We start from the raw sequence: 24,839 nt of genomic DNA on the forward strand, positions 1-24,839 counted from the left end.
CTGTAGATTGAACCCAGGAGTATTCTAAGTCAAAGCTACGCTTCTAGTCCATTTTTGTTTTCTGGTTTTGAAACATGGTCTCACTAGGTTGCTAAGAGTCTCGCTATATTGCTGAGCCTGGCCTCAAACCTGCACGTCTTCTGTCTCAGCCTCCCAAATACTAGGATTATAGGTATATACCACCAGGCCTGGTTCTGATTATTTTTAGTAATGCTTTAAGTTCAAGGACACATTTTAAGATATTAATGTAGCCTAGCTTATCCTCATTTGAGCGCAAATAGTAGTGCTATTCTCTCCAGTGAACTACATGGATATGCACTGCCCAAGGAGCCAATTTGAGTGTCAGAGTCCAAGACTTAGATTTGAGGGTTGGTCACTATGTGTATCCTGCTAGCAACAATCATGTTACCTGAAACTCAGGGCCCCAAGAGTGAAATGAGGTGCATATCATCCATTTTGATTGTTGGGCAAAGCAAATTTGAAAAGCTGGCGCAACATGGTCTATTACTCTAGGTATATTTAACAATATCATCAATCACTAACACAAAGAGCCTCTTGAGGACCATATCCCCAGGGCTGGCTAAGATCAATCATGTTTACCTTGGAGAATGGGCAAGGAGTAAGGAACGAGTTCTGCTCTGTTGCCTCTCTTTTCACAATCCATCCCCTTATCCTTAGGCCTTTTAACAAGAAGACTGTTAATCAGTGCAGTGTTACATAAACCTGGAATCCTCCTGTCTCAGCTTCCCAAGTGCTGGATTATAAGCACGTTCCACCATGACAAGGTTCTATAGTTGGTATTTATATATGCTATAGGATCCACATATATACTCTATATAAAGTAATTTATGTATAAATACTGTTGCTAGCATTTATATAGATTATATACTTCAATTATTATAGTATTTACAGTATTTATATTTGCATAGTATGGTGTGTGTATATATATAGTATATATACATATATATTTATTTAAGGTGTCTTAAGAACAACATTAAGTATACCTAATACTTGCAGAAGCTAACATGGGGCGGAAAAAGCCTAAGGAACAATTCAGAAAGTCTATAAAACCATCACAAATATCTTTATATTGTTGTGTCAATTAGTCATCGACTTACCCCCATGATCTATGGCTACTTGAACTTCATGATAAACTGTGTAGAGCTATTTAATACAGTAATGAGCTAAGTCATTCTAATTCTTTCTCAGGCCAGTCACTCTCCATTTGGTATCTCATTTTGAGAAAATTCAAGTTTAATTTCCTAATATACGTGGTTACCATATGATTAATTTATATATAGTAGTTGAATCTTACCAACAATACCAGTTATACCACATCAAACATGGTTATGATACAGTTTGCTTTGGTTACAAAATAAGTCAGGAAGTATCACAAAAGTGTTTATTAAACCTTCCTAGAAGACTTGACCTTGCCCAAATAACAAATATTATTATAGACAAGTGTTGTCACTAATGGCAAGGTTCTATCATTTCTAGGTTCCATGTCAGCTGGGAACAAAACTAATCATTTTTTCTTTTTTTGTGGTACTGGGGATTGAACCAAGGGACACTCTACTTCCGAGCCCTATTTTTTATTCTTTATTTTGAAACATGGTTTCACACCGGGTGTGGTGGTGCATGCTTATAAATAATCCCAGCACTTGGGAGGCTGAGAGAGGAGGATCGCACAGATTCAAAGCCAGCCTTATAGCCCAGAGGTAGAAAAGCCCCTGGGTTACACCCCCAGTACCACACACACACACAAAAGAAAGAAATATGGTCTCACTAAGTTGCAGATAGCCTAAGTAGCTGAGGCTGGCCATGAACCCGCAATCTTCCTGCATCAGCCTTCCAAGTACTGGGATTACAAGCATGTACTACCATGCATGGTCATCATTTTTCAATTCACATTATTAAACAGTTCCCATTAGCTGTTGTACAACAAGATCATCTCTCTCCCATGTGGAGTAGTATATGGGTAACATTTAGTATGGACTTCTAGTCCTACTAGCTAGCCTTATTTTGGTGCATTCTTTGGTTAAGTCAGAGATCAGTAATATAATTTAAAATTCACCCCCAAATTTTTCCATAAGTTTGGGAATTTGTATGTGTCTCTAAGATTCTTTTCCTGAACTTCTATGCCTAAAACTTGAAAGCTATGTATTCCCAGTGCTTGGGAGGCTGAGACAGGAGGATCACACAGGTTCAAAGCTAGCCACAGCTACTTAGTGAGGCTCTCAGCAACTTCATAAGACCCTGTTCCTAAATAAAGTATAAAAATAGGTCTGAAAGTATAGCTTGGAGGTAGAAAAGCCCCTGGGTTTCACCCCCAGTAACACACACACACACACACACACACACACACACTTGACAATTATCCCATGGACATTTGGGCCTCCATTTTAAATAAAATGATTAATATATTTTATGAGAGTATAGTCTCCTTCCTAATGTTGTATCCTAACATTTTCTAACATTATGTATTGAGTCTTTGTGACTTTTTCATAAAAGATTTATTAGCTTTTTCAAGTGGATTCCCATTCAATTTCTTATTTTTGGATAATGATCCTTCCAAACTATTTTAGTTAGTAAATCATTTTATTCAAGTCACTCTTCATTAAAAGTAAACTCATCTTGTCCCACAATACCTAGAAAAGCTATTTTTCCCAAAGGCCTCTTTTGCTTCACCGGGCAGTGTTTAATCCAACACATGAATTGCTATCATCACCTGCTTAATATATTAGGATACAGATACTGTATCCACCCAATTTTGAGCATCTCACCTAAAGTTAAGTATTATGGTGGTCAACTCCACATGTAGTTTTATTTGAGTATGCCATAAGATTTCTCATAATCTCCCTTGTCTTGGGTTAAGGTTGTTCCCGTTGAGGACATGAATCCAACTTGTAATGCCTAGTGTTATTTCCATTCATATCCTATTAATACTTTTCATTCTGTTTGAAGGTTTTCCATCAAAAGAACAGGAATGATGTATGTGGTCTTATACGTTCTCTTTGGCATTTCAAGCCATTACAACTGAGGGTTTATTTGGGCATTCTGTCATCAAAATTTATGCCTAAGCCAAGTGCTGTGGCACATGTCTGTAATCCCAGTACTTGGGAGACTGAGATAGGAGTAGTACAGGTTTAAGGCAAGACTACCAAGCAACCTAGTGAGACCCTGTTTCAAACAAAAAATAAATAAAATAAGGCTAGCTCAAATATAGACTGCCCCTGCGTTTAACCCCTAGAACCAAAAGCAAACCAACCAACCAAATAACAACAAAAATAACAAAAGAAAACCTGATGGAAAAAAAGAAAACCTGATGGCCATATAGTTATTAGTTTTTATGATATTATATACTATGAATTATAATCTTAAGAAGGAAGAAATTACTGAATATATATTATTTTCCCCAGTATTCTAAGGAAAGGTCCCATAACTCTACTTCATCACCATTTCTGCCAGTAAAATGCAGTTAATGCAGCTAAATGTTTAGTGATAGTTTTTTTTTTTTTGCATGTCTGGGGATGGAACCCAGGGGCATTTGACCTATATTTTATTCTTTATTTTGAAACCAGGTCTCACTGAGTTGCAGAGGGCCTCACTAAGTAACTGAGGCTGTCCGCGAACCATGATCCTCCAGGTCTCAGCCTCCCGAATGCTGGGATTACAAGCGTGCGCCACCACGCCCGGCTTTTAGTGATAGTTATAATCCCCATATGCATCAAGCTCTATCTTTGAATAATAAGTCAGAGGACATGAAACCTAGATATACAATTGGCATTAGAGACCCCTCAAATAATTATAAGTGAAAAGAATAATTAAAAATATATTGAATTATTTGTCCTGAAAGGATAAACAGATACAATCAATTAAAGAGTATAAAATGCCCTTCCAAATCCTTTCTCTAAGAGATAATAAGTTTCAATGCTATTCTTGACCAAGTGTACAGAGGTTGATTTTCATAAAATAAATTGCAGATTATGAAAGTTACTTAAAATGAATGATGAGGCCAAGGCTAAATCAGCAAGCAAATGAAGCTTGTACAACACCACAGTTTTTCTTGCAGTGCTGGGGATCTTGTTACTCATTTACAACAGTTTTATGATGGCACTTAGAATATAGAAACATATACCCTACAATGACGTACACACAAACCAAATGCTCTCGTCATTGTAACTATAACCTCTGAATAACCAGTCATACTGGATAGCCATTTTTTCCGACTCAGAGATAAAAACAACATGATATACAAATGTCAAATATTAACACAGCATGGAGCTATTAAGTGGCCTGGCATAGGAATTTTAAACATCCTTTTGACCACAGCTAGTAACAGGCTGAACCTGCCACCGATGTGATAAGCTCCTTGTCTTAGAAGGACAGACATCAATTAACTTTAGACTTTATCATCATTTTTTTTTAACTACAGGCTAGTGTCTAATCTTTATGAAGTTTTTCCGATATTCTTACCTGTTCCTAAATTCAATTAACTTTCTTTCCACCCCTGAACAATTTAGGTTCCTCTTTGTGTTTCAGGGAAAGAGTGCCGGCAGTGGCCAAAAATTCACTGCCTTTGGAGGTATCTCTCAATACGTACAAAAAATGAATTTTGTTGGCTTTACTGAAAGGCCATCTGAAAGTATAAAATTCCCAGTGAGCTTTCTGGAAAAGAGGCACATCATTTCTGCTGTCCTGTTGAAAATACCTGAAGTGAAGAGGAAGAAGTAATGGAGATAGCCTGGACAAAGACAAAAGTAATGGGTGGGGGTGGTAAGAAACAATTGGATGCTGGGTCTATAATGAAGGCAGAGCTAATGGATTTGCTGGTGGAGGTTATGTGAGAAATGAGAAAACCAAGGAGTAAAGAATAACTCCAACATTTCAAGCCTGGGGTCACAAAAACTTCATTTGAAAATGAGAGCAATGATGGATATTTTTGTATTGATGGGAAAGATCCAAAGGAGACACTTAAAAGCAGGAGAGTTATAAACAAAAACAGCTGGAGTAATATCCTTCAGTTTAAAAAGACAGAAGATCCTGTACATGAGGGAAAGAGTTGGCCTTTGCAAGGGACAGTTCATTCTCAGTAAGAGAAGATACAGCAGAAGACTAGAACAGACTTGTGTATTTAGATGAGATCAGATGTAGAAGTATTATTTTGACTGCTTCAAGTTTTTGGTGTGTGTGTGTGTAAGTGGTACTAGGGATTGAACTCAGGGGCATTCCACCGCAAAGCTACACCCCAGCCCTACTGTATTGTTTATTTTGAAAAAGGATCTTGCTAACTTCCTGAGGGCCTTGCTAGGTTGCTAAGCCTGGCCTCAAACCTACAATCCTCCTGTCTCAGCCTCCCAAGCACTGGAATTACAGGAATGTGTCACCATGCCCAACTTGACCGCTTCAGTTTTATCAGTAGAATAAGATACAATTTGGAAGACCTGTTGGAGGTTTAAGGAAAAAGAAATGTGTGTGATTAGTCACCTAGAAAAGTAGGAGAGTAAATGACTAAGAAAATATGAATAATGGGCAGCATTAAGGGTCATAAATTCAAAGTGAGATTAGTTAGTATAGCCATAAATATTTTTCTGCCACTTCAGCTATGCAAGTGACAGACACATAGTCAGTTTGAAGTAGGATTTAATGTGAGCTGGACTTTGTAAAAAAGTACACCCAGCCCTCCACAACCAGGGGTTCCATGGGCTTGAATTCAACCATCCTCGGATTTTAAATATTTGCAATTAAAATTGTGTCTCTATTGAACACACATACTTTTTTTCTTGTCATCATTCCATATACAATATATTGTAACAACTACTTACATTGTATTAGGTGATAGATATAATCCAGAGGTGATTTAAAGTATATGGGAGTATGTGTATGTGTCCTATGTAAATACTACATCACTTTACAGAAAGGACTTGTACATCTGCACATTTGGGTATCTATCAGAAGGTCCTGGAACCAATCCTCCAGATATACCAGAAGGATGACTGTATAACAAAGAGCGAGACGGGCCAAGGGGACTGAAAATCTATGCATGAAAGAGGCCATGAAATTTAAGCAGAGTAAAGAGAGAAGTGATGATATTATGAGAATGAGACAACTTAAAGGTATCAAAATTGATGCCACAGAACTATATGTACATCTTTATTCAATAATGCTTTGGTAGTTTCACTCTTTTTGTGGTTTTTACCTTTTATATATCAATATACACATACTTTGCCTAGCAAGGAATCTATATTAGAATTCACAGCACTGAAACTATAAATAGTAAAAAAAAAAAAAAAAGAATTGAAAACTTGAAGAAAGAAGCATTACAGACCTGCTTCCTGCTTTGAGCTCTTGCATTCCGTAATCTTCGAGCAGAATAAAAGATAAAATAGCCCACAGTTGCTGCCGTAATAATAAAAAAGGACACAGAAACGAAGAAAATTGAATAGTGATTCACCCAAGGGCCATGTTTTTTCCCTACTTCGATGACCATTGTTACTTGTATGCCTTTTTGAATAGATTGTAGAATTTTTGTTCCTTTCAGATTGCCAATCATGATCGCAACAATGTCTCCTGCACCTGTAAAAGAAAATAAATTCAGTTTTAGTTTGGTATTCTTAATATAAAAATCTAGTTTCCAAAGTGACGTAAAATGAGACTCAATGAGACAAAAGGCTACTCATTCATCAGATTAACGTTTTTTGTGGTACTAGAAATTGAACCCAGGGGGTTCTTCCTCTGAGCTATAGCCCTATTTTATTTTTTATTTTGTAACTGTCTCACCAAGTTGCTGAGGTGTTCACTAAATTACCTAGGCTATCTTTGAGCCTGCAATTTTCCTGTTTCAGTCTCCCAAGTATTGGGATTACAGGCAGGTGCTGCCACTCCCAGTTTCAATTAATATTCATTGAACACCTACTATACATGTGTATGCTATAAACATAAATGAAACTCAATTGGTGATCCCAAGGAGTTCACAGTTTAATAAGGAAGCTATTATAAACAATGAACACCTCCCCCTCAGATTAATTACCTATAGCTCAACAGTATTGCATTTTATAGGAAGGCTTGTTTAATTACAAATAGTCCCATAGCTGGTAGAAAATAGTGCTTAAATCCCATGGAGTCTGAGATTTGGGAAACATAAAAAATATTTAGTCGTTCATTTTTCAATTTCTAAGGTGATATATTATTATATATATTCTCACTGCTAACATATAGAAGGATTCACATATGAGGATAGTAATTTGAGACAATGTATACAAACCCAAATGAATAATCTATGATATGCCTTTTTTCCATATCCTCAAAAGCAATATAAAATTTTCCAAGGTGCTCTGAGGTTTTACATGAAACTGATCAGGTTAACAATGAAGATTACATGGAGAATTGATAGAAATGTATGTTTCTATTTCTTGCTAAATAAGGATAAGCCTGAAATTAGACTAAGCTTATTACTAAAGCTCTAATATTTGTAATAATCCCCCCTCTACTTCCAAATATACTGTTGTTTTTTTTTAAATGCAAGCATTATCTTTCCCAGTGTTTAGAGAATGATGGATTACTGATGTCATTCCAAGGCTTATTAAAATTTATCATCCTTCTATTTTATATGACCTCAGATTGATAATCTTAAGCAAGAAAAATAGGGTTCTTTGAATGTCAAGGTATTGCCAACCAGAGAAACCTCCCACTGATATTAGGTTAAGGTACTAATCTAGGTTAATGATCAAACTCCAGGCTGGAATAAACAACCACACACAAACAAGACTCTAAAAGGACCTTTAGACTAGAATTTAAACACAAGAGTACAATACAATATTAAAATAGAACCAGTGCTTTCAATTATCAAACTAGAGTATAAATCTTAACTGGCAATATACATTGGAGAATTTCCCCCTAAACACTCTCTTAAATGTACAGTTTCCAGTAGCTAGTCTTCAAAAGATCACGCCAAACAGAAATACCTCACAGTATCAAGATCTTCTCATTGTTGTTTTTGTTTGTGGTACCTAGAGGGGTGTCTTACATCTGAGATATACTCCCATTTTATTTTTTATTTTTATTTGGAAACAGGGTTTCACTAAGTTGTGGAGGTTCCTGCTAAGTTGCCAAGGCTGGCCTTAAACCTGTGATCCTCCTGCCTCAGCCTCCCAAGAATTAGGATTACAGGGATTGACCACCAAAGCCAAATATCCTCATTTGAAATTAACACAAAATTATATTCAAATGGTATCATAACAAATTCTATTTTTACATGTGATAGTCATTTATTTAAACTCTTCCATAACCCTACTGACTAATGTGTGACATCACTTAGTTTGATTGAGGTTGATTGACTCATTCTGTTCTCATTTATCTAGGGAAAATATCAAAAGGAATGAGAAGTAAAGGGGTCAGAAATGTAGATACTTTTGGTGTATCTTCTTCCAATGAGAATGTATGACCCAAATATCTTTTACAGGTCTGAATAATTGGTGATTTTGCAAAATGATTGTTTTTTTTCTCCATTTATTTGTGGACTTTAAATTTCTTGCTATGACTGTAAAATGGCATTATTTCTCTTATCTCTACATGACATCCTTTGGGAAAATGTCTGGTTATAAAGTTTTGGTTAATGACATAGCATTTGTTTCTGATATTGTAACCTGCCTAGCCTTTGAACACATAAGTATGTCCAAGAATCAGGCTATAGAATATATTATAATTTTAAGGAATTTTTAAAAACCACAGATGTGGCCTTCTACTATATTTTTTGACGAACAAGTTACTCTTCTTTTTGAAGATATATGGTGGGTGGAAGGGATGGATGCTCAGAAATGTACTGGCCATTGTGGTCGTTGGAGATTAAAATACAAAGACAGTCAAAAAAGTATATTGTCTACATATCAGTAACTATGCTGTGCTTCGGGACATTCTACTCCTGAGGTACACTCCCAGACCTATTTTTTTTTCTTTATTTTGTAACAGAGACTTAATAAATTATGGAATGCTTTACTAAGTAGCTGAATGTGGACCTTCCTGTCTCATCCTCCCAAGTGCTGAGATCACAAGCATGCACGACCCCCACTCTGAATTAGCTTTGTAATACAAAGACTTATTTATATTTACAAAGACTTATTTATATTTTTATGGCATACAAGACTTATTTATATTTTTAATGGCACTAGAGATTGATCTCAGAGGTATTTTACCTCTGAGCTACATCTCCAGCTCTTTTTTTTTAATTTGAAACAAGGTCTAGCTATCCTCCTTGACTCAGTCTCTGGAATACTGGGATTTTAGGCATGTGCCACCACACCCAGTGTAAAAGACTTATTTATAAGTATTAGGATAGAACTCCCCTTCCCTACATCCTTTCAGCTATGTAAAACTCCTCTACTTCCAGTGTTCCTAATCACAGTTAATAGCATCGAAACCTTTTGGTTATCTGGTTTAATAATCTCAGAACCGGTTAATAATCTCAGAACCATATTTGAAGGTGCATCCTTATTCACTTCTTGGTCTCTCCCATGATCAGGCCATTCTTTCCATTCATTCCTGCTGTCTTAGTATAGGCTTTCATCACTTCCTTGCCTAAACTATTTCAGTAACCTCCCAGCTGGTGGCCCTGTATCCAGTATCCTCCCCTCCCCCTTAAAGTTCCAGCAGAGTTGACCTTGTGTTTGCTTTTTGCCATCACCAGTTGGATCATGCCTCCTCCTCCATGCTTAGAAGTCTTTGTTGATTCCTTATTACTCATTAAAGTCTGACACCTTGGCCTAGCATGCAAATACTTCTATGATCTGGTCTTAACTGACTTTTCCAGTTTAGTATATCTTCATTAAATCCCCACTTCATGAATGCTCAGATTCAGCCACATGGGACTGTCTCTTGCCACTTGATTTTCATAATTCTCTTTTTGTTCTTTCTGCTTCCACAGCCTAAAATGCCCTACATCTGTTCTGATGCCTCCAACTTTGATTCTTGTTTATGGGATTGCTCAAGTCCTGGCTCAAATATGGTCCATGGATAGTCTTCCCAAGTTCCAAGTGGAGAAAGTAAATGTTCCTTTCTTCCAGTCACTTGGTTTTTAATTCTCATCTAATACATTTTGCTCTGTATCTCAATTTGTACACCTTATTCTCCCTTTAAATTAAGAACTATTAGCCAGCACATACCTGTAATCCCAGTACTTGAGAGGCTGATACAGGAGGATCACAGGTTTAAGGACGGCCTCAGCAACTTAGTGAGATTCTCAACAACCTAGCAAGAACCTGTTTCAAAACAAAAAATTAAAAAGGGTTGGAGATATGGAGCTAGGCATGGTGGCGCACACTTGAAAATCCAGCATTTGGGAGGCTACAATAGGAGGAACATGGTTCATGGACAGCCTCAGCTACTTAGTGAGGCCCTTTGCAATTCAGTGAGCCCATGTTTCAAAATAAAGAATAAAAAAATAGAGCTCGGAGGTAGAATGCTCCTAGGTTCTATCCGCAGTACCACACAAAAAGAAAAGGTTGGAGATTTGAGTCAGAGGTAGGATGCCTCTGGGTTTAATTCTTAGTATCCCCCACATACACACACGATTAATTAATTAGTATAAAAGAAGAAGAACTATTTAGTACAGAGAAAATTTCTTAATTAACTACAGTAATCTCTCTCTTTATCTGGTATTTTCAGCAAATCAGATGTTCCATGTAAGTAAAATTTTGAGGTAACAAATAGCTTTACAAAAATACACAATTTTTGTGGTACTGTGGATGGAACCCAGGGGCATTCTACCTCTGAGGTACACACTCAGCCTAAATTTTTATTCTTTATTTTGAAATAGGGTCTCACTAAGCAGCTTAGCCTGGCCAGGAATCTGTGATCCTCCTGTCTTAGCCTCCCAGTACTGGGATTACAAGCGTACGCCACCATGTCCAGCTCTTACACACTTTTTAAACATTTTTTTTTTTTACTAACAAAGACACCACTTTTAACATAGTCAAATATACTTGGCTAGATTCACTTGTGTGTATGTGTGCTACTGGGAATTTAACACAGGGGCGTTCTATCACTAAGCTAAATCCCTATCCCTGCTTTATTTTTTATTTTCAAACAGGGCCTCACTAAGTCCTGAGGCTGTCCTTGAACCTGTAATCCTCCTGTCTCCGCCTTCCAAGTACTGGGATTACAGATATGCACCACTATGTTTGGCTGGCAAGGTCCATTTATTTACTTATTTTTGGTATTAGGAATTGAACTCAGGGCATTCTACTTCTGAGGTATATTCCCAGTCTTATTTTTTTTAAACATGTCCTCACTAAATTGCTGAGGCTATCTTCAAACCTCTGATTCTCCTGTCTCAACCTCCCAATGACTGGGATTACAAGCATGGGCCACCATGCCCAGTTTCATGTTTTTAAAAATATGGATCTAAATTGGGCGTGGTGGTGCAAGCTTGCAATCCCAGCATTTGGGACACTGAGACTGGAGAATCGTGGTGCACGGACAGCCTCAGCTACTGAGTGAGGCCCTCTTTCAAAATAAAGAATAAAAAATAGGGCAGGGGTGTAGCTTGGAGGCCAAATGCCCCTGGGTTCCATCCCAGACCCACAAAAATAAATAAATAAAAATATGGATCTAGTTCAACTGCACAATCAACTTTTATACAGAACATTCCATAGAACAGAAAATACATTTGAGCACAAAAAGATTAAAAGAGAATTTCTAAGTAGCATTTTACATATCTTAATAGCGATTAAATATCTACAAATGCTTTTCCTTTACAAAAACATATATACTTCTAATAAACAATCATCAGTGACCTGGTAATTCTTTCATTTCAATTTGTACAATTTTATAAGCTAAAACTTACAACCACAAAAGATTTTTTATTTATATTAAGATGTTACCACTTTTGAAAAACTGCTTAAAATATATTTCAAAGGAAATTTAGCACCATAACTTTATAATCAGTTCTGCAACTGTTTTATTGGTTGTGTGGACTACTCTATTAAAAAACTGACAAATCACTGTTATATTGCCCAGATGCAGGAAAGCAGCAAAATATTGTGGTGCGTGCTCTTATTACGAAACATAGCTACATAAGGACACAAAGGCCCTTACCACCATCCTAAAAAGTCTTTCAAAAGAAAACCACCCCTTGCCGGGCGTGGTGGCGCACGCTTGTAATCCCCACGCTTGGGAGGCAGAGACAGGAGGATCGCGCAGGTTCGAAGCCAGCTGCGCGCCCTGGCTTAGGAGACCCTGTTTCCAAAATGAAAATGTAAAAATAGGTCTGGGAGTGTAGCCCAGAGGTAGAAGGGCTTCCAGGAACCCCAGTACCACCACCAAAAAAAAAAGAAGAAAAAAATAAAAGAAAACCATCCCAAAATGTTGGGCTGATCCCATTATAATTTTAATTATTTTGTGTATGGTACTAAGGATTCAACTCAGGGGTGTTCTATCTCTGAACTACACCCCAGCCCTTTTTTAAAAATTTTCTGGTTTTCAAACAGGGTCTTTCTAGATGGCTGAGATTCTTACTAATTGCTGAGGCTATCCTCCAACCTGTGATCCTCCTGTCTCAGCCTTCCAAGTACTGGGATTACAGATGCCCATCCTAATCTCAGCTCCATTACAATTTTGTTTTTGGTACTGGGGATTGAACACAGGGGCATTGTACCTCTGAGCTAAACTGCCAACCCTATTATTCGATTTTTTCTTTATTTTGAAACAGGGTCTTGTTAGGTTGACGAGTCTTACTACTTGTTGAAGCTGTACTAGAACCTGTGATCCTTTTGTCTCAACTTCCCATGTACTGGGATTACAAGTGTGCACCACTGTGCCCGGCTTCCATTACAATTTTAATGTGTGCAATTCTTGCTCCAAAGATCTGCTATGAAGTATATGGATAAATAATTTGGTTTTCAACAGTATCCAAAAATATTTCATTTCATTTGTACTATATTAGTTTCTTAGTCTATGAAGTGTTATAATATTCTGAATGCACATTCAAAAATGTAATCTAATACTACCAATTTTCTTTATTCTTTTTATTTGCGGTACTGGGGATGGGACCCAGACACATTGTACCTCCGAGCCACACCCCCAGCCCTAGTTTTTAGTCTTTTTATTTTTGAAACAGGGGCTCACTGAGTTGCAAAAGGCATCGCTATGTAGCTGAGGCTGTCCGCAAATGGCAATCCTCTGCTCTTCACCTCCTGAATGCTGGGATTACAAGCATGTGCCACCACACCTGGCCTACCACCCATTTTCTTAACTAGTATATTTTGATTATGGTTTATTATTTATATGGGATGATCTTTGCAAGCCATTTTAATATAGTATTATTTGTTCCCAAACTATGATTATTTTTACTGAAGTCACACAGTTTTGGGGCTGAGATGAACCTTAGATATCATTCAATCTGACTCATTTTTAATATATATTGTACACTGGGCAATTTCTCTTCAGGGAGGAAATTTTTCAATAACTTGTTACTTCTAGCAGCAGCTCTCCTCTCTAATTTTATGCTTTTCATCTGCTATTGGTTCAGAAAAGACAATAAAGCTTGAGTGTACAGATACAGTAAAACAGAGAAAGCTTGGGAGAATTTCCAGTGCAAGTACCTCTGATATTTATATTGGTAACTCAGCTACATTTTTGTTTACTTCTTGAATCTTGCATTTTCTCTGAATAATTGAGGTTGCTGGATAAGCTATAGCTATAAACTAGGCCCTTAATCCTGAAACGTTGGCATTGCTATTTCTCCATTAGAGATAAAACTAACTTGTAACCTAGTAAGTGCAGAAACTGCATTGGAACCCGAGACAGTTTGGCTCTAGTATCTGTGCTTTTCACCATTTTCTATATTAATTCTCTATCTTCAATGAAATTTAACCCTATTATTTGACATTAAGAATGAAGAATTAAATAAGCCAGGCACAGTAGTATATGCCTGCAGTCCCAGTACTTGGGAGGCAGAAGGAGAATCTCAGGTTCAAGGCCAGCCTCGGACTTGTAGAGAGACCCTTAGCAACTTAGCTAAACCCTGTTTCAAAATAAAACAATAAAAAGGGTAGGGGGTATAGGTCAGAGGTAGAATGCTCCTGGGTTTAATCCCTAGTACCACATACACACAAAAGAAGATAAAATGACTACATTCGTATTCCTCTTTTCATGGGTTCTGAAGAAAACAACTGCTGAAAACCATCCTATTACCTCTCCCTTATTCTCCTCAAATCCTCTACTTTTTATACTTTTCTTTGTGCACTGTAATTATACATCAGAGTGTATTCAAAGTAATGCAAGCCTACATGCATACCTCACTGAGTATTTTAATTTTGTTATCCTCAATTATCCAGTTTTGTTGTATCATTTTTACCCTGAGGGGCCTTTACATATACAAATCTAACACACACACACACACACACACACACACACACACACACACACACACAGAGTCTCTGCCTCTATCTCTGTCTTTATTATTTATCTTAATCATTTCAAATACAATAGGTATTTCTCAAGTACATTAGCTTACATGTGATTAGAAAATGTGAAAAAATTTCATTAGAAGAATTTATTTTTTTCTTGTGTTTTTTTTTTTTATGGTCAACTGCTACCAGAATAACAAATTGTATTATATACCTGTTTTTGAAGGAAAAAGCAAGCAAACAAACCTTTGCAATACGGATGGCTTAAGCTATATTTTAACAAAATTACAATAATAAAATAGAATATAAATATTAAAAAAAATGGCTACATTCAGGGGTGCAGTGGTTCAAGTCTAACAACCAGCTCTCAGGATCAGGAGAAACCCTGATTTGTGGTATATGCCATTTGCTCTGGTGTAGATATTTCCACCCTAGCCACATAAGTGTGGAATTGAGAAAAAATGATACAAATAACTGAGCAAGTCTGCTCCAGCTCACCACTGGACAATACAGACTCAAAACTTAAATAAAACTAGTACACAATTTGAATTTAACTCAATCAAATTTATTTTCCTTATTCTCTTCACTTGTTCATATCTTTTAATTAAATTTATATACGATTCCAAGTTAAGTTTGTTTTTCTACTTGCTACTCTGTTGAAAACCATAAAATATATTCCTGAAACCCCAAAGAACAGATTTCTTTTTGTGAAACAGGAAAAAATACCCAACACTTTTCTGATTGTTGTGTCTATGTGTTTCTGCCACTAAAACAGGCATTGCTGAGCCATGTTATATTTACGTTTCCTAGTCCTTAAATACTGGAAATGGGCTACATCAATGCTCTAGCTGATTATTGCAAACCTATCAAATTAAAGTTCATGACTTTGTAAGTAAACTTTTTTGCAGTCTTAGGGATAGATCCAGGCCCTTGCATGCTGGACAAGAACCACTGGGCTCTACCCCCAACTCTATAAGTGACTGTTTTTTTTTAAAGGATCACAAGTCATTCTTTACAGAAAGTTAGCCATTTATTTTAAGATATAAAGACATGGTTATAGGCAGAGTTCATTTTAACATTTAATTACCTTGATTTCCAGGGTTTTGGGGGAATAGAAAGTGAAGGAAAACATTCAAAACACACACACACACACACACACACACACACACACAACTCAGTGAGACCCTGTTGAAAAATAAAGAATAAAAAATAGGGCTGAGGGTGTAACTTGAGTGTAGAATGCCCCTGGGTTCCATCCTCAGTACAGAGCACGCGCACACACACACACACACACATACACACACACACACACACACACACCACAGAGGCTAGAAGCTTTTTTCATTTTAAGCAACATTTGGAAGAATGTAATGAGAGGTATTTTTTATTAGTATTTAAAAATATAATCTATTGTCTATTTAATGGAATGAGGAACTGCTATGTCCTTTATAAAGAAATTTAAAGCACTTCTTCAGTGCTCATGAAAACTGATCCTTAAGACAGTAGAAGACAAGCCCAATGAACATGTAACAAACTGACACCATTCTGTCATTTATACTGCAGAAGTTTATCAGTTTATTCTCTTACTGTAAAACAACCTACTAAAAATAGTTTTGCCATAGTCCATAAAATAATTGCTATTTCTTAAAAGCATTCTTTTTATTTTATTTATGTGGTACTGAGCATTGGACTCAGGGACATTCTACCTCTGACCTATATTTCCAGCCCTCTTTATTTTATTTTGAAACAGGGTCTCATTAGTTGTAGAGGGTCCATTAGTTATGGAGGTTGCTGAGGCTGTCTGCAAACCTACAATCCTCCTGCTTTTAGCCTCCCAAGTACTGGGGTTACAAGTATATGCCATCATGCCTGGCTCCTCAAAACATTCTTATGATTGATCTTTAAAATCACCGTCAGTGTAATGCAATCCCACATATTGATTCGCCTTTTAGTTTCTTGTGCCTTTGGGGTCTTGTTGAGAAAGTTTTTATCTGTGCTGAGTGTTGGACCTATGCCCACTTCAAGGAGCGTCAAGGTCTCTGGTTTGATTTCCCAGTCTTTGATCCATCTTAAATTGATTCTTGTGTAGGATGAGAAAGTGGGATTTAGTTCCATTTTTCTGCATATGGTTAACCAGTTTTGCCAACACCATTTGTTGAAGAGAATATCTTTTTTCCAGTGTATGTTTTTGTCCCCTTTGTAAAAATGTAATTGGCTTTAAGTATGTGGATTTGTTTCTGAGTCTTCTATTCTGCTCTACTGGTCTGTGTATCTGTTTTTGTGCCAGTACCATACTATTTTTATTACTATGCCTTTGCAGTATACTTTTTTTTGTTGGTGGTGGTACTGCGGGTGGAACCCAGAGGCTTTCTACCTCTGGGCTATACTCCCAGACCTATTTTATATTTTATTTGGAAACAGAGTCTCACTAAGTTGCTGAGAGCCTCACTAAGTAACTGAGGCTGGCTTCGAACCTGTACAATCCTCCTGTCTCAGCCTCCCAAGTGCAGGGATTACAAGCATGCCTCACCAAGCCCAGCCTGCAGTATACTTTAAAGTCAGGTATTGTGATTCCTCCTGCATGGTTTTTGTTGCTGAGAACTATTTTGGTTATTCTGGGTTTTTGTTGTTCCAAACAAATTTAGGTACTGATTTTTCTTTGTCTGTGAGGAATGATCTTGATGGCTGAGTAAAATTCCATTTTATGTATATACCAAAGTTTTTTTATCCATCAATCTGTTGAAGGATACCTAGCCCACTAATTGTGGTACAATCTTTTCATTCTTTCAAACAAATGCGGGAAGGCCACCCAGTGTTGGGCACCATTAGCACCTGCATCCTGGTGGGCTCACAGATGGTGAACAGCTCACTCTCTTAATTAATCATAAATCACTATGGAGTCCCTTGTAAGGCAGTAGACACTATTCCAAGTGCCAAGGATGCAACCACGAACACAAAAAAAGTCTACCTAGTGATAAGTACAAGTAAAAATTTAGAGTATGAAACAGCCAAGGGGGAGAGAAGGGGAAGCGAATTGGGGAAGGGCTAAATGAGTGATGTGTGCATGTATGCCTCTACCATCTTGTACCCCATTAAGATGTGTGACTACAATGCACCAAGAAAAAAAATTGAAAAAAATCAAAGTCAGTTGGGTATGGTGGCGCATGCTTGTAATCCTAGCATTTAGGAGGATGAGACCTGAGGATTATGGTTCACGGATAGCCTTAGCTACTTAGTGAAGCCCTTTGCAACTCGGTGAAACCCTGTTTCAAAAATTTAAAGACGACTAAAAAATAGGGCTGGGGGTGTAGCTAGGAGATACAAGGCCCCTGGGTTGCATCCCCAGTACTGTAAAAATATATAAATAAATAAAATAAGTAAATAAATAATAAAATCAGTGTCTCTGAGATGGGTTTGGTGGCTGTAATCCCAGGATATGGGAGGCTGAGACAGACGGATTGCAGGTTCAAGGACATCCTCAGCAAGTAATGAGATACTTATCAACCAGAAAGACCCTGTTTAATAGATAGATAGATAGATAGATAGATAGATAGATAGATAGAAGAGCTGGGTGTGTGGCTCAGAGGTAGAATGTCACTGGGTTAAATCCCTAATACAAAAAAATAAATCAATGTCACCAGGCGTGGTGTCACATGCTTGTAATCCCCACGGTTGGGAGGCTGAGACAGGAGGATGGCAAGGTTGGAAGCCAGCTTCAGCTGCTTAGTGAGTCTCTCAGCAACTTAGTGAGACCCTGTTTCCAAATAAGATAGAAAATAGGTCTGGGAATATAGCCTAGAGATAGAAAGCCTCTGGGTTCTTTCCACCCCCAGTACCACCAAAAAAAAAAAAAAAATCAATGTCTATGTACTGATTCATATTCTTGTACAAGTTCAGTATTTCTCAACTTTTTAATCTAAAATTTCATTGTACGAATTACCTCCTTTGGAAAAAAAAAACAAGTTTAAGAAATAATGGCTACAGAACTCATCTGATTAAAACAGTGCCAATAAAATCAAGACTATGGTCCAATTAACCTTTTTTTTAACCAGATACAGAAGACAGTATCCCTAATCTCATCCACTAAGTGTTTTTTGAGTATATACATGCCTGGCACTGTGCTAAGCTGCGAGGCTTTAGAAATAAATTAAATATAGTTCCTGTCCTGTAGGCATTGGCAAATAGATTAGCCATTCACTACTAGAAAGAATATGATCTGAGCCAGTAAAATGAATTTTACATCTCTATTATGGCTGGTAGTAGAAACAATAATTTTCCAATCACTTTCTAAACTGATACTGGGTTAGTAGAATATCTTCCTATATAAAAAAGAAAATTTAAACTGGGCACGGTGGCACACACTTGTTATCCCAGTATTTGGGCAGCTGAGACAGGAGGATCATAGGTTCTCAGCCAGCCTCAATGACTTAGTGAGGCCTTCCACTTAGAAACAGAGTCTCATTAAGTTGCTGAGGCTGGCTCTGAAGCACTACGATTACACATATGCACCCTCAGAGCTGGTATCTTCTTTCCTTTTAGAATCTTAAAATCAACTATTAATTTCATTTTTTCCTAAAGAAACCTCAACTCGAAGATAAAATCTTCAATCTTTTGACAGAGTTTGATAAAAACTAACCATTAATTGAACAACAAACTCCTAATGGCCTAAACCCTGATTATAGAACAGCTACCATCTCAGTATTTCATCTCTTGAAATATGGCAATTATGAGACCATTTACTTGCTTTTCTTTCCTATACTGTTTGGCAAATTCATTATATAAAACTATTAAAATGATTAAATGCCTATCTGATTTGTAGACATAAACTAAGGGTTTATTCAAATAAGTGTTAATCTGTTATATCTCATAAATATATTTTCAGAGTTGAATAGCAGAAAAAGCTATTTTTATAATTCTGGTGTCTAAATGCCAACTTTATATTTGAAAATGTAATGTCTTGATTCTAATTGGCTAAATACAAACTCCTAGGTCCAGTATAAAATTAAATGACACTTACCTTGAGATCATAAATGTATAGAGATTCCACTTCATTAAGGAATCCTTAAGATTCCTAATAAAAAGTCAGTAATAACACAAGTTGGCTAAAGTTTTATCACATTTCACTCTGATATCTAAAGCATTTTATACTGGACACATCAAAAATTAGTAGCAACTAAGCATAAGAAGATATATAGACTCCAAATGCAAATGCTCACTGAACGTGGTGGCATGTACCTGTAATTTCCAGTATTGGGGAGGCTGAAACAGAAGGATAGTAGGTTCAAGCCCAGCAACTGAACGAGGTTTTCAGCAACTTAGTGAGACCCTGTTCCAAAAAAAAAAAATTTAAAAATGGGTGGGGTATAGCTCAAAGGTAGGATATGCCTGGGTTCAATCTCTGGCACACACCACACACACACACACACACACACACACACACACACACTTTCAAATGTCCAACAATAGAAAGGGTTTTGGCATGCACCTATCTTGGGAACAAAGATATTGAAATAGGCTGTAGCAACTTTTATTGTTTCTGAATGTCATTCAGTTAAAATCTTAAGTCAGGTGTAGTGGCACATGCTTACAATCCCAATACTTGGTAGGCTGAGACAGATGACCACAGGTTTAAGGATAGCCTCAGCAACTTAGCATGACCCTGTTTGAAAATAAAAAATAGAAAAGGGCTAGGAGTGTAGCTCAGTGGTAGAACGCCCCTGGGTTCAATCACCAGTACTCAAAACATTCTAATTAGAAGAGTGTCTATTCTAAACAGTATGGTGTATATTTTTATTTCCTTCCAAAAGTTAATGCTATGTAGTTTTGGCCCAATCTTAATTATCTTGTACATAAATTCATTGAATAAATATTTACTAAGTATGAACATATACTAAGTTCTTTGCTTCTGGACACTTTTCATCATATTTGATATTAATATCTCAACATGTAAAATAAACTGTAAAATATTTAACAGTATATGAACTAGTCTAAGCATAATAGTAGAATATTTTCTATTCTGACATTCAAACAGAAAACATAAAGAGATAAAGAAAGCTGTCCTTGTAGCTCTTTTGACCTGTATTCTGTTTTTAATATTAGAAAAGAGGAAGTATTCACAATAAGTGAGTACAAGTAATAAGGGCAACTGAAGGCTAGAGTAGTTATTCTAACACTAAGCTCATATTCAATACTGTCCAGATGTCCTGAGAGTGCAACAGAATCAGCGCTTTGGAATTTGCTGATATCTAGCATGAACAAGATCTAAGTGTGAAGACTTTCAACATGACAAATATTTCCTCCATTAGAAAAATCTGGAACCAATTCAAGTGGACTTGTGAATTTTCATTTTGTCCACAGTAGATTTCAAAGGCTCAGTTTTTCCCCCTCCAGCAAAATCTCTTCAGTAACTGGGGAAAGCCAACTGTTTCAAAGAGGGATACAAACTTCCACAAGACCAAGAATCCTAAATGCACACAGCACTTGATGTTTTTCCCTCTGGATCTCAGTCTGTTCCTCCACACCCTCCAGTACATAATACTGAAAACTGGATTGATAACTTCATATATGAACATTATTTATTAGCATTATTTGAAATGTTTCCTTCATTAAGGCACTTCTTTCTCCTCTCCATTTCCATTCTAAAATTCCCCTAAGTGTTTTTTTCAGTACTGGGGATTGAACCCATGAGCATTCAAACTCCAAACTACATCCCCAACCCTAATTTTTATTCTTTAATTTGAAACAGGGTCTCACTAAGTAGCTGAGGCTGGCTGCGAACCTGCGATCCTCCTGTCTCAGCCTCCCAAGCATTGGAATTACAAACGTGTGCTACCATGCCCAGCTCTAAGTATTGTTTTATAAAAAGAAAAAATACCTAAACTTTTAAGCCCAAATAGCCTCTCTTTCTTCAAAGTCCAGTTTTGTGGACATTTTCTCTTCCCTTTTGATTTTTTCCATTTCAAATGAACCATATTTAAGTTCCTAAAAATCACTACTTCATAGAAATTCTCTTGATTAAAAAATATTTCTATCTTTGCACATCATAAAAGAAACAAATACAAAAATGATTTCCTTAAAATTATTTTCTGGAAAATCCAGGAGACATTCCATAATTATATTAAAATGTTATGCTGTTCACTTCCTTCTCTTTCTTCTTTTCTTTCTTTCATATTGGAGATTGTAAACAGGAATGCTATACCACAAAGCTACATGCCAGCCCTTTTTTTTTTTTGTGATGGAGTCTCACAAAGTTACCCAGGCTGGCCTCAAACTTGCCATCCTCCTGCTCAACCTCCTGAGCATCTGGGATTACATGCCTGGTTTGTGCTAATGTTTTTCTTTACTGTAATTGTTTTTGTTTGGTGGTGGTAGTTTCTAGAAACTAAATTCTTCCTTTGCTATTGCTATTTAGCACTGTTTTCTTGAGGTGTGCTAAACAGTGAATTCTACAGCATCAATGTATTCAATTCCTTGGGATAATAAATTGTGCAATATCCAGAGCTGTTCATAATCTGATAAGATAAGAATAATTGGTGGTGCAAAGTGAAGCAACTACCAATAAAATACATTATGACAGGCTAAAAATAATTAGAAAGATAAACATAATTAGAAAGATTGTATTTGTAGGGCAGTAAAACAAGGGTAAACAGAAGACTTCTGGGTTTCAAGGAAAGAAAACTTATACAATGGATATTTGAAATTATGATGATCTTTACATCTTTTTATTCATCAGTACTATTTTCCTAAATTATAAAACATTGGGAATGAGAATTATTCCACTAACTAAATTGTTGCTCTATCCAAGGAAAGCACATGTTCACAAAATTAGGACAGCACCTAGACTTCGATTGGAACTAGAAAATGGCCTCCATGACTTGCCACTTTACTTGAACTTTCAGTCCTGGTGGAATTAGTAAAAGAATGTACAGAAGATACTGAACTCCGTACCTTAAATGTTGTCTAATTCTAGATAGTGTCATTTTTTTGGTGTGTAGATCTGAAAACAACCCTACTTAAGTTGGTATTTGAGGACCAGATTATGTTAGTCTATTTGGCATCACTGTGACAAAATGACTGAGACAAACAACCTAAAAGGTGGAAGGATTTATTTTGAGCCATGGTTCCAGAGGTTTTAGTCTGTGGTTGCTAGGCTCTGTTGTTGATAGGCCTGCAGAGAGGCAAAACGTAGTGGAAGGGAGTACATGGTGAGGGAGCCTGCTTACCGCAGGAAGGCCAGAAAGCACAGAGAGAGGGGAAAGGGCTGAGGTCTCAATATCCCTCCCATGAACATGCCCCCAGTGACCTCACTTCCTTCCACTAGGCACCACCTCCCAATAGTGCCATATCTGGTGACAAAGCCACTAGCAAGCTTTTGGGGCACATTTTGGTTTTGGGACTCAGGAATGAACTCAGGGGCATTCTACCTCTGAGTTATACCCCCAGCCGTTTTTTAGTTTTTATTTTGAAACAGGATCTTACTAAGTTGCTGGGGGTCTTACTAAGTCCCAGAGGCTGGCCTTGAATTTGCAATCCTCTTGTCTTAGCCTTCTAAGAACTGAAATTAAAGACATGCACCACCATGCCCAGCTTGAGGGACATTTGAGATCCAATCCATACAACATGATATTTTAGTTTTAAAATATCATTATTAGCAAATTAAAAAAGAGCCTAAAATATGAGCTACTTGAAAGGACTAAGTATATCATTATTTATATTTATCTATTGATTCCTTGGTCCTCTCCTCCTAACTAAACATCCAACACAATGTTGGTCATGTAGAGGAATTCAAACTTTTATTGGTTTTGATACATATTTTGTATGCATTCTCTTTAGAAATAGTCTGTAACGGGGAGATCAGGTTGGAAGTTAGGAAGAGCATTATGTTGAGCAATAAAGACTTTATTTTGAAGCCGGGCTTGGTGGTGCATGCTTGTAATCCCCAAGCTTGAGAGGCGGAGACAGGAGGACCACTCAGGTTCGAAGCCAGCCACGCACGCTTTGTGGCCAGCGGGAGCAGGGAGGGGGAGCTAAACATTTTCCTTCGCTAGCTGTGGTCTAGGATACTGTGGACTGAATGTTTGTATTCCCTCAAAATTAATATGTTGAAGCTTTAACCCCCAGTGAAATGATATTAAGAGGTGGGGCCTTTGGTAGGTAATTAGATTTAGATGGTCTTCAGGGTGGGGCACCATGGTGGAAATAGTGTCTTTAAAAGAGGAGAGCTGAGCATGGTGGTAAAGCCTGTAATCCCAGTACTTGGGAGGCTGAGACAGAGAGGACTGCAGGCTTCAGACCAGCCTCAGCAATTTAGTGAGACCCTATTTCAAGACAAAAGATTAAAATAAACTAGGAATGCCGGGCATGGTGGCGCACGCTTGTAATCCCCACGCTTGGGAGGTAGAGACAGGAGGATCGCGCAGGTTTGAAGCCAGCCACGCTGGTTTAAGAGACCCTGTTTCCAGATAAAAATATAAAAATAGGTCTGCGAGTATAGCCCGGAGGTAGAATGTTGGGGCCCACTCGGCAGGACCGAGGTGGCACCCAGGCTTGTTGCCAGCGTGGACTCAAGATGGCGCCTGGGCTTGCAGCCAAGTCACGAGGCTCACGAGGCTGGCGGTGCCCTGAGCCTGCGCAGTGAGCCCTATCAGGCGCCTTACGGATGATTAGTGACGCAGCGCCTCGTGCTACCACCTGCCCGCCCAGGAGAAGGTTAAAAAGCGCGCATGCCCTAGCGGGGAAGAAGGAGAAGGAGCGAAGAGGGTTGGTGGACAGGAAGAGCAGTTCCTTGGCGGACTGCTCCGGGCTCCGAGCTGGGACGGACATGTTCACAAAGCCACCACTGTGACCGGTGTGTGCTGCAGCAGAGACGTAGAGTGCCACAGAGGAGGGTTGGTGGAGTAATGAGGGAGGAGATAGAAGACTGATGTTGTTTTTACCTGAGAGGGCGTTGAGAGAGCATTAAAGAGGAACGGGAACTGTATAAGAACCTGGGGTAATAAAACTGCTTGAGGAAGATCGTGTAAGAGTCGTCACTGCGACCGACAGTAGAAGGTTTCCAGGAACCCCAGTACCGCCAAAAAAAAAAAAAAAAAAAAGACTTTATTTTGACCTGGCCCACAGGTACAAAACTTTTATTGGTTCAATTAGTTATTAGGTATCCAAATTAGAGTATACAAAGGTATTGTTAGAGATACCATTAGATATCCAAATTAGAGAAAAGGAGAATTTGGTATGTCTCTGCCTATCTTATGTGATCACAGAGGTACCTAAATAATTATAAGAACATTCTACTACCTGAGTATATTAAATCTCTCTCTGAATCAAGTATCACGAAAGATGGCTTCCGTACTCCAGCCCACGTGATAGTAATAAAAACAAACACAAACCTATCTCATAGACTTTTCATCCTTTTAATGATTTAATGGTTCCTAAAAGTCA

The 24,839-nt window shown here is 37.6% G+C and overlaps 1 protein-coding gene across 2 annotated transcripts in view; it reads right to left on the reverse strand.

Moving 5' to 3' along the window:
• The window catches only part of RNF128 (ring finger protein 128), a gene marked incomplete at both ends in the record, with an annotated part of 123,755 nt that overhangs the window by 20,540 nt on the left and 78,376 nt on the right, over positions 1 to 24,839 (reverse strand). For both annotated transcript variants that reach the window (XM_080719155.1, XM_080719156.1), the window contains one exon: positions 6,329 to 6,576. In XM_080719155.1, the coding sequence (XP_080575281.1) occupies positions 6,329 to 6,576 (248 nt within the window). The remainder of the gene's footprint in view (positions 1 to 6,328; positions 6,577 to 24,839) is intronic.

This window comes from Muscardinus avellanarius, assembly GCF_963383645.1.
Source record: "Muscardinus avellanarius genome assembly, chromosome: X".
NCBI classification, from domain to species: domain Eukaryota; kingdom Metazoa; phylum Chordata; class Mammalia; order Rodentia; family Gliridae; genus Muscardinus; species Muscardinus avellanarius.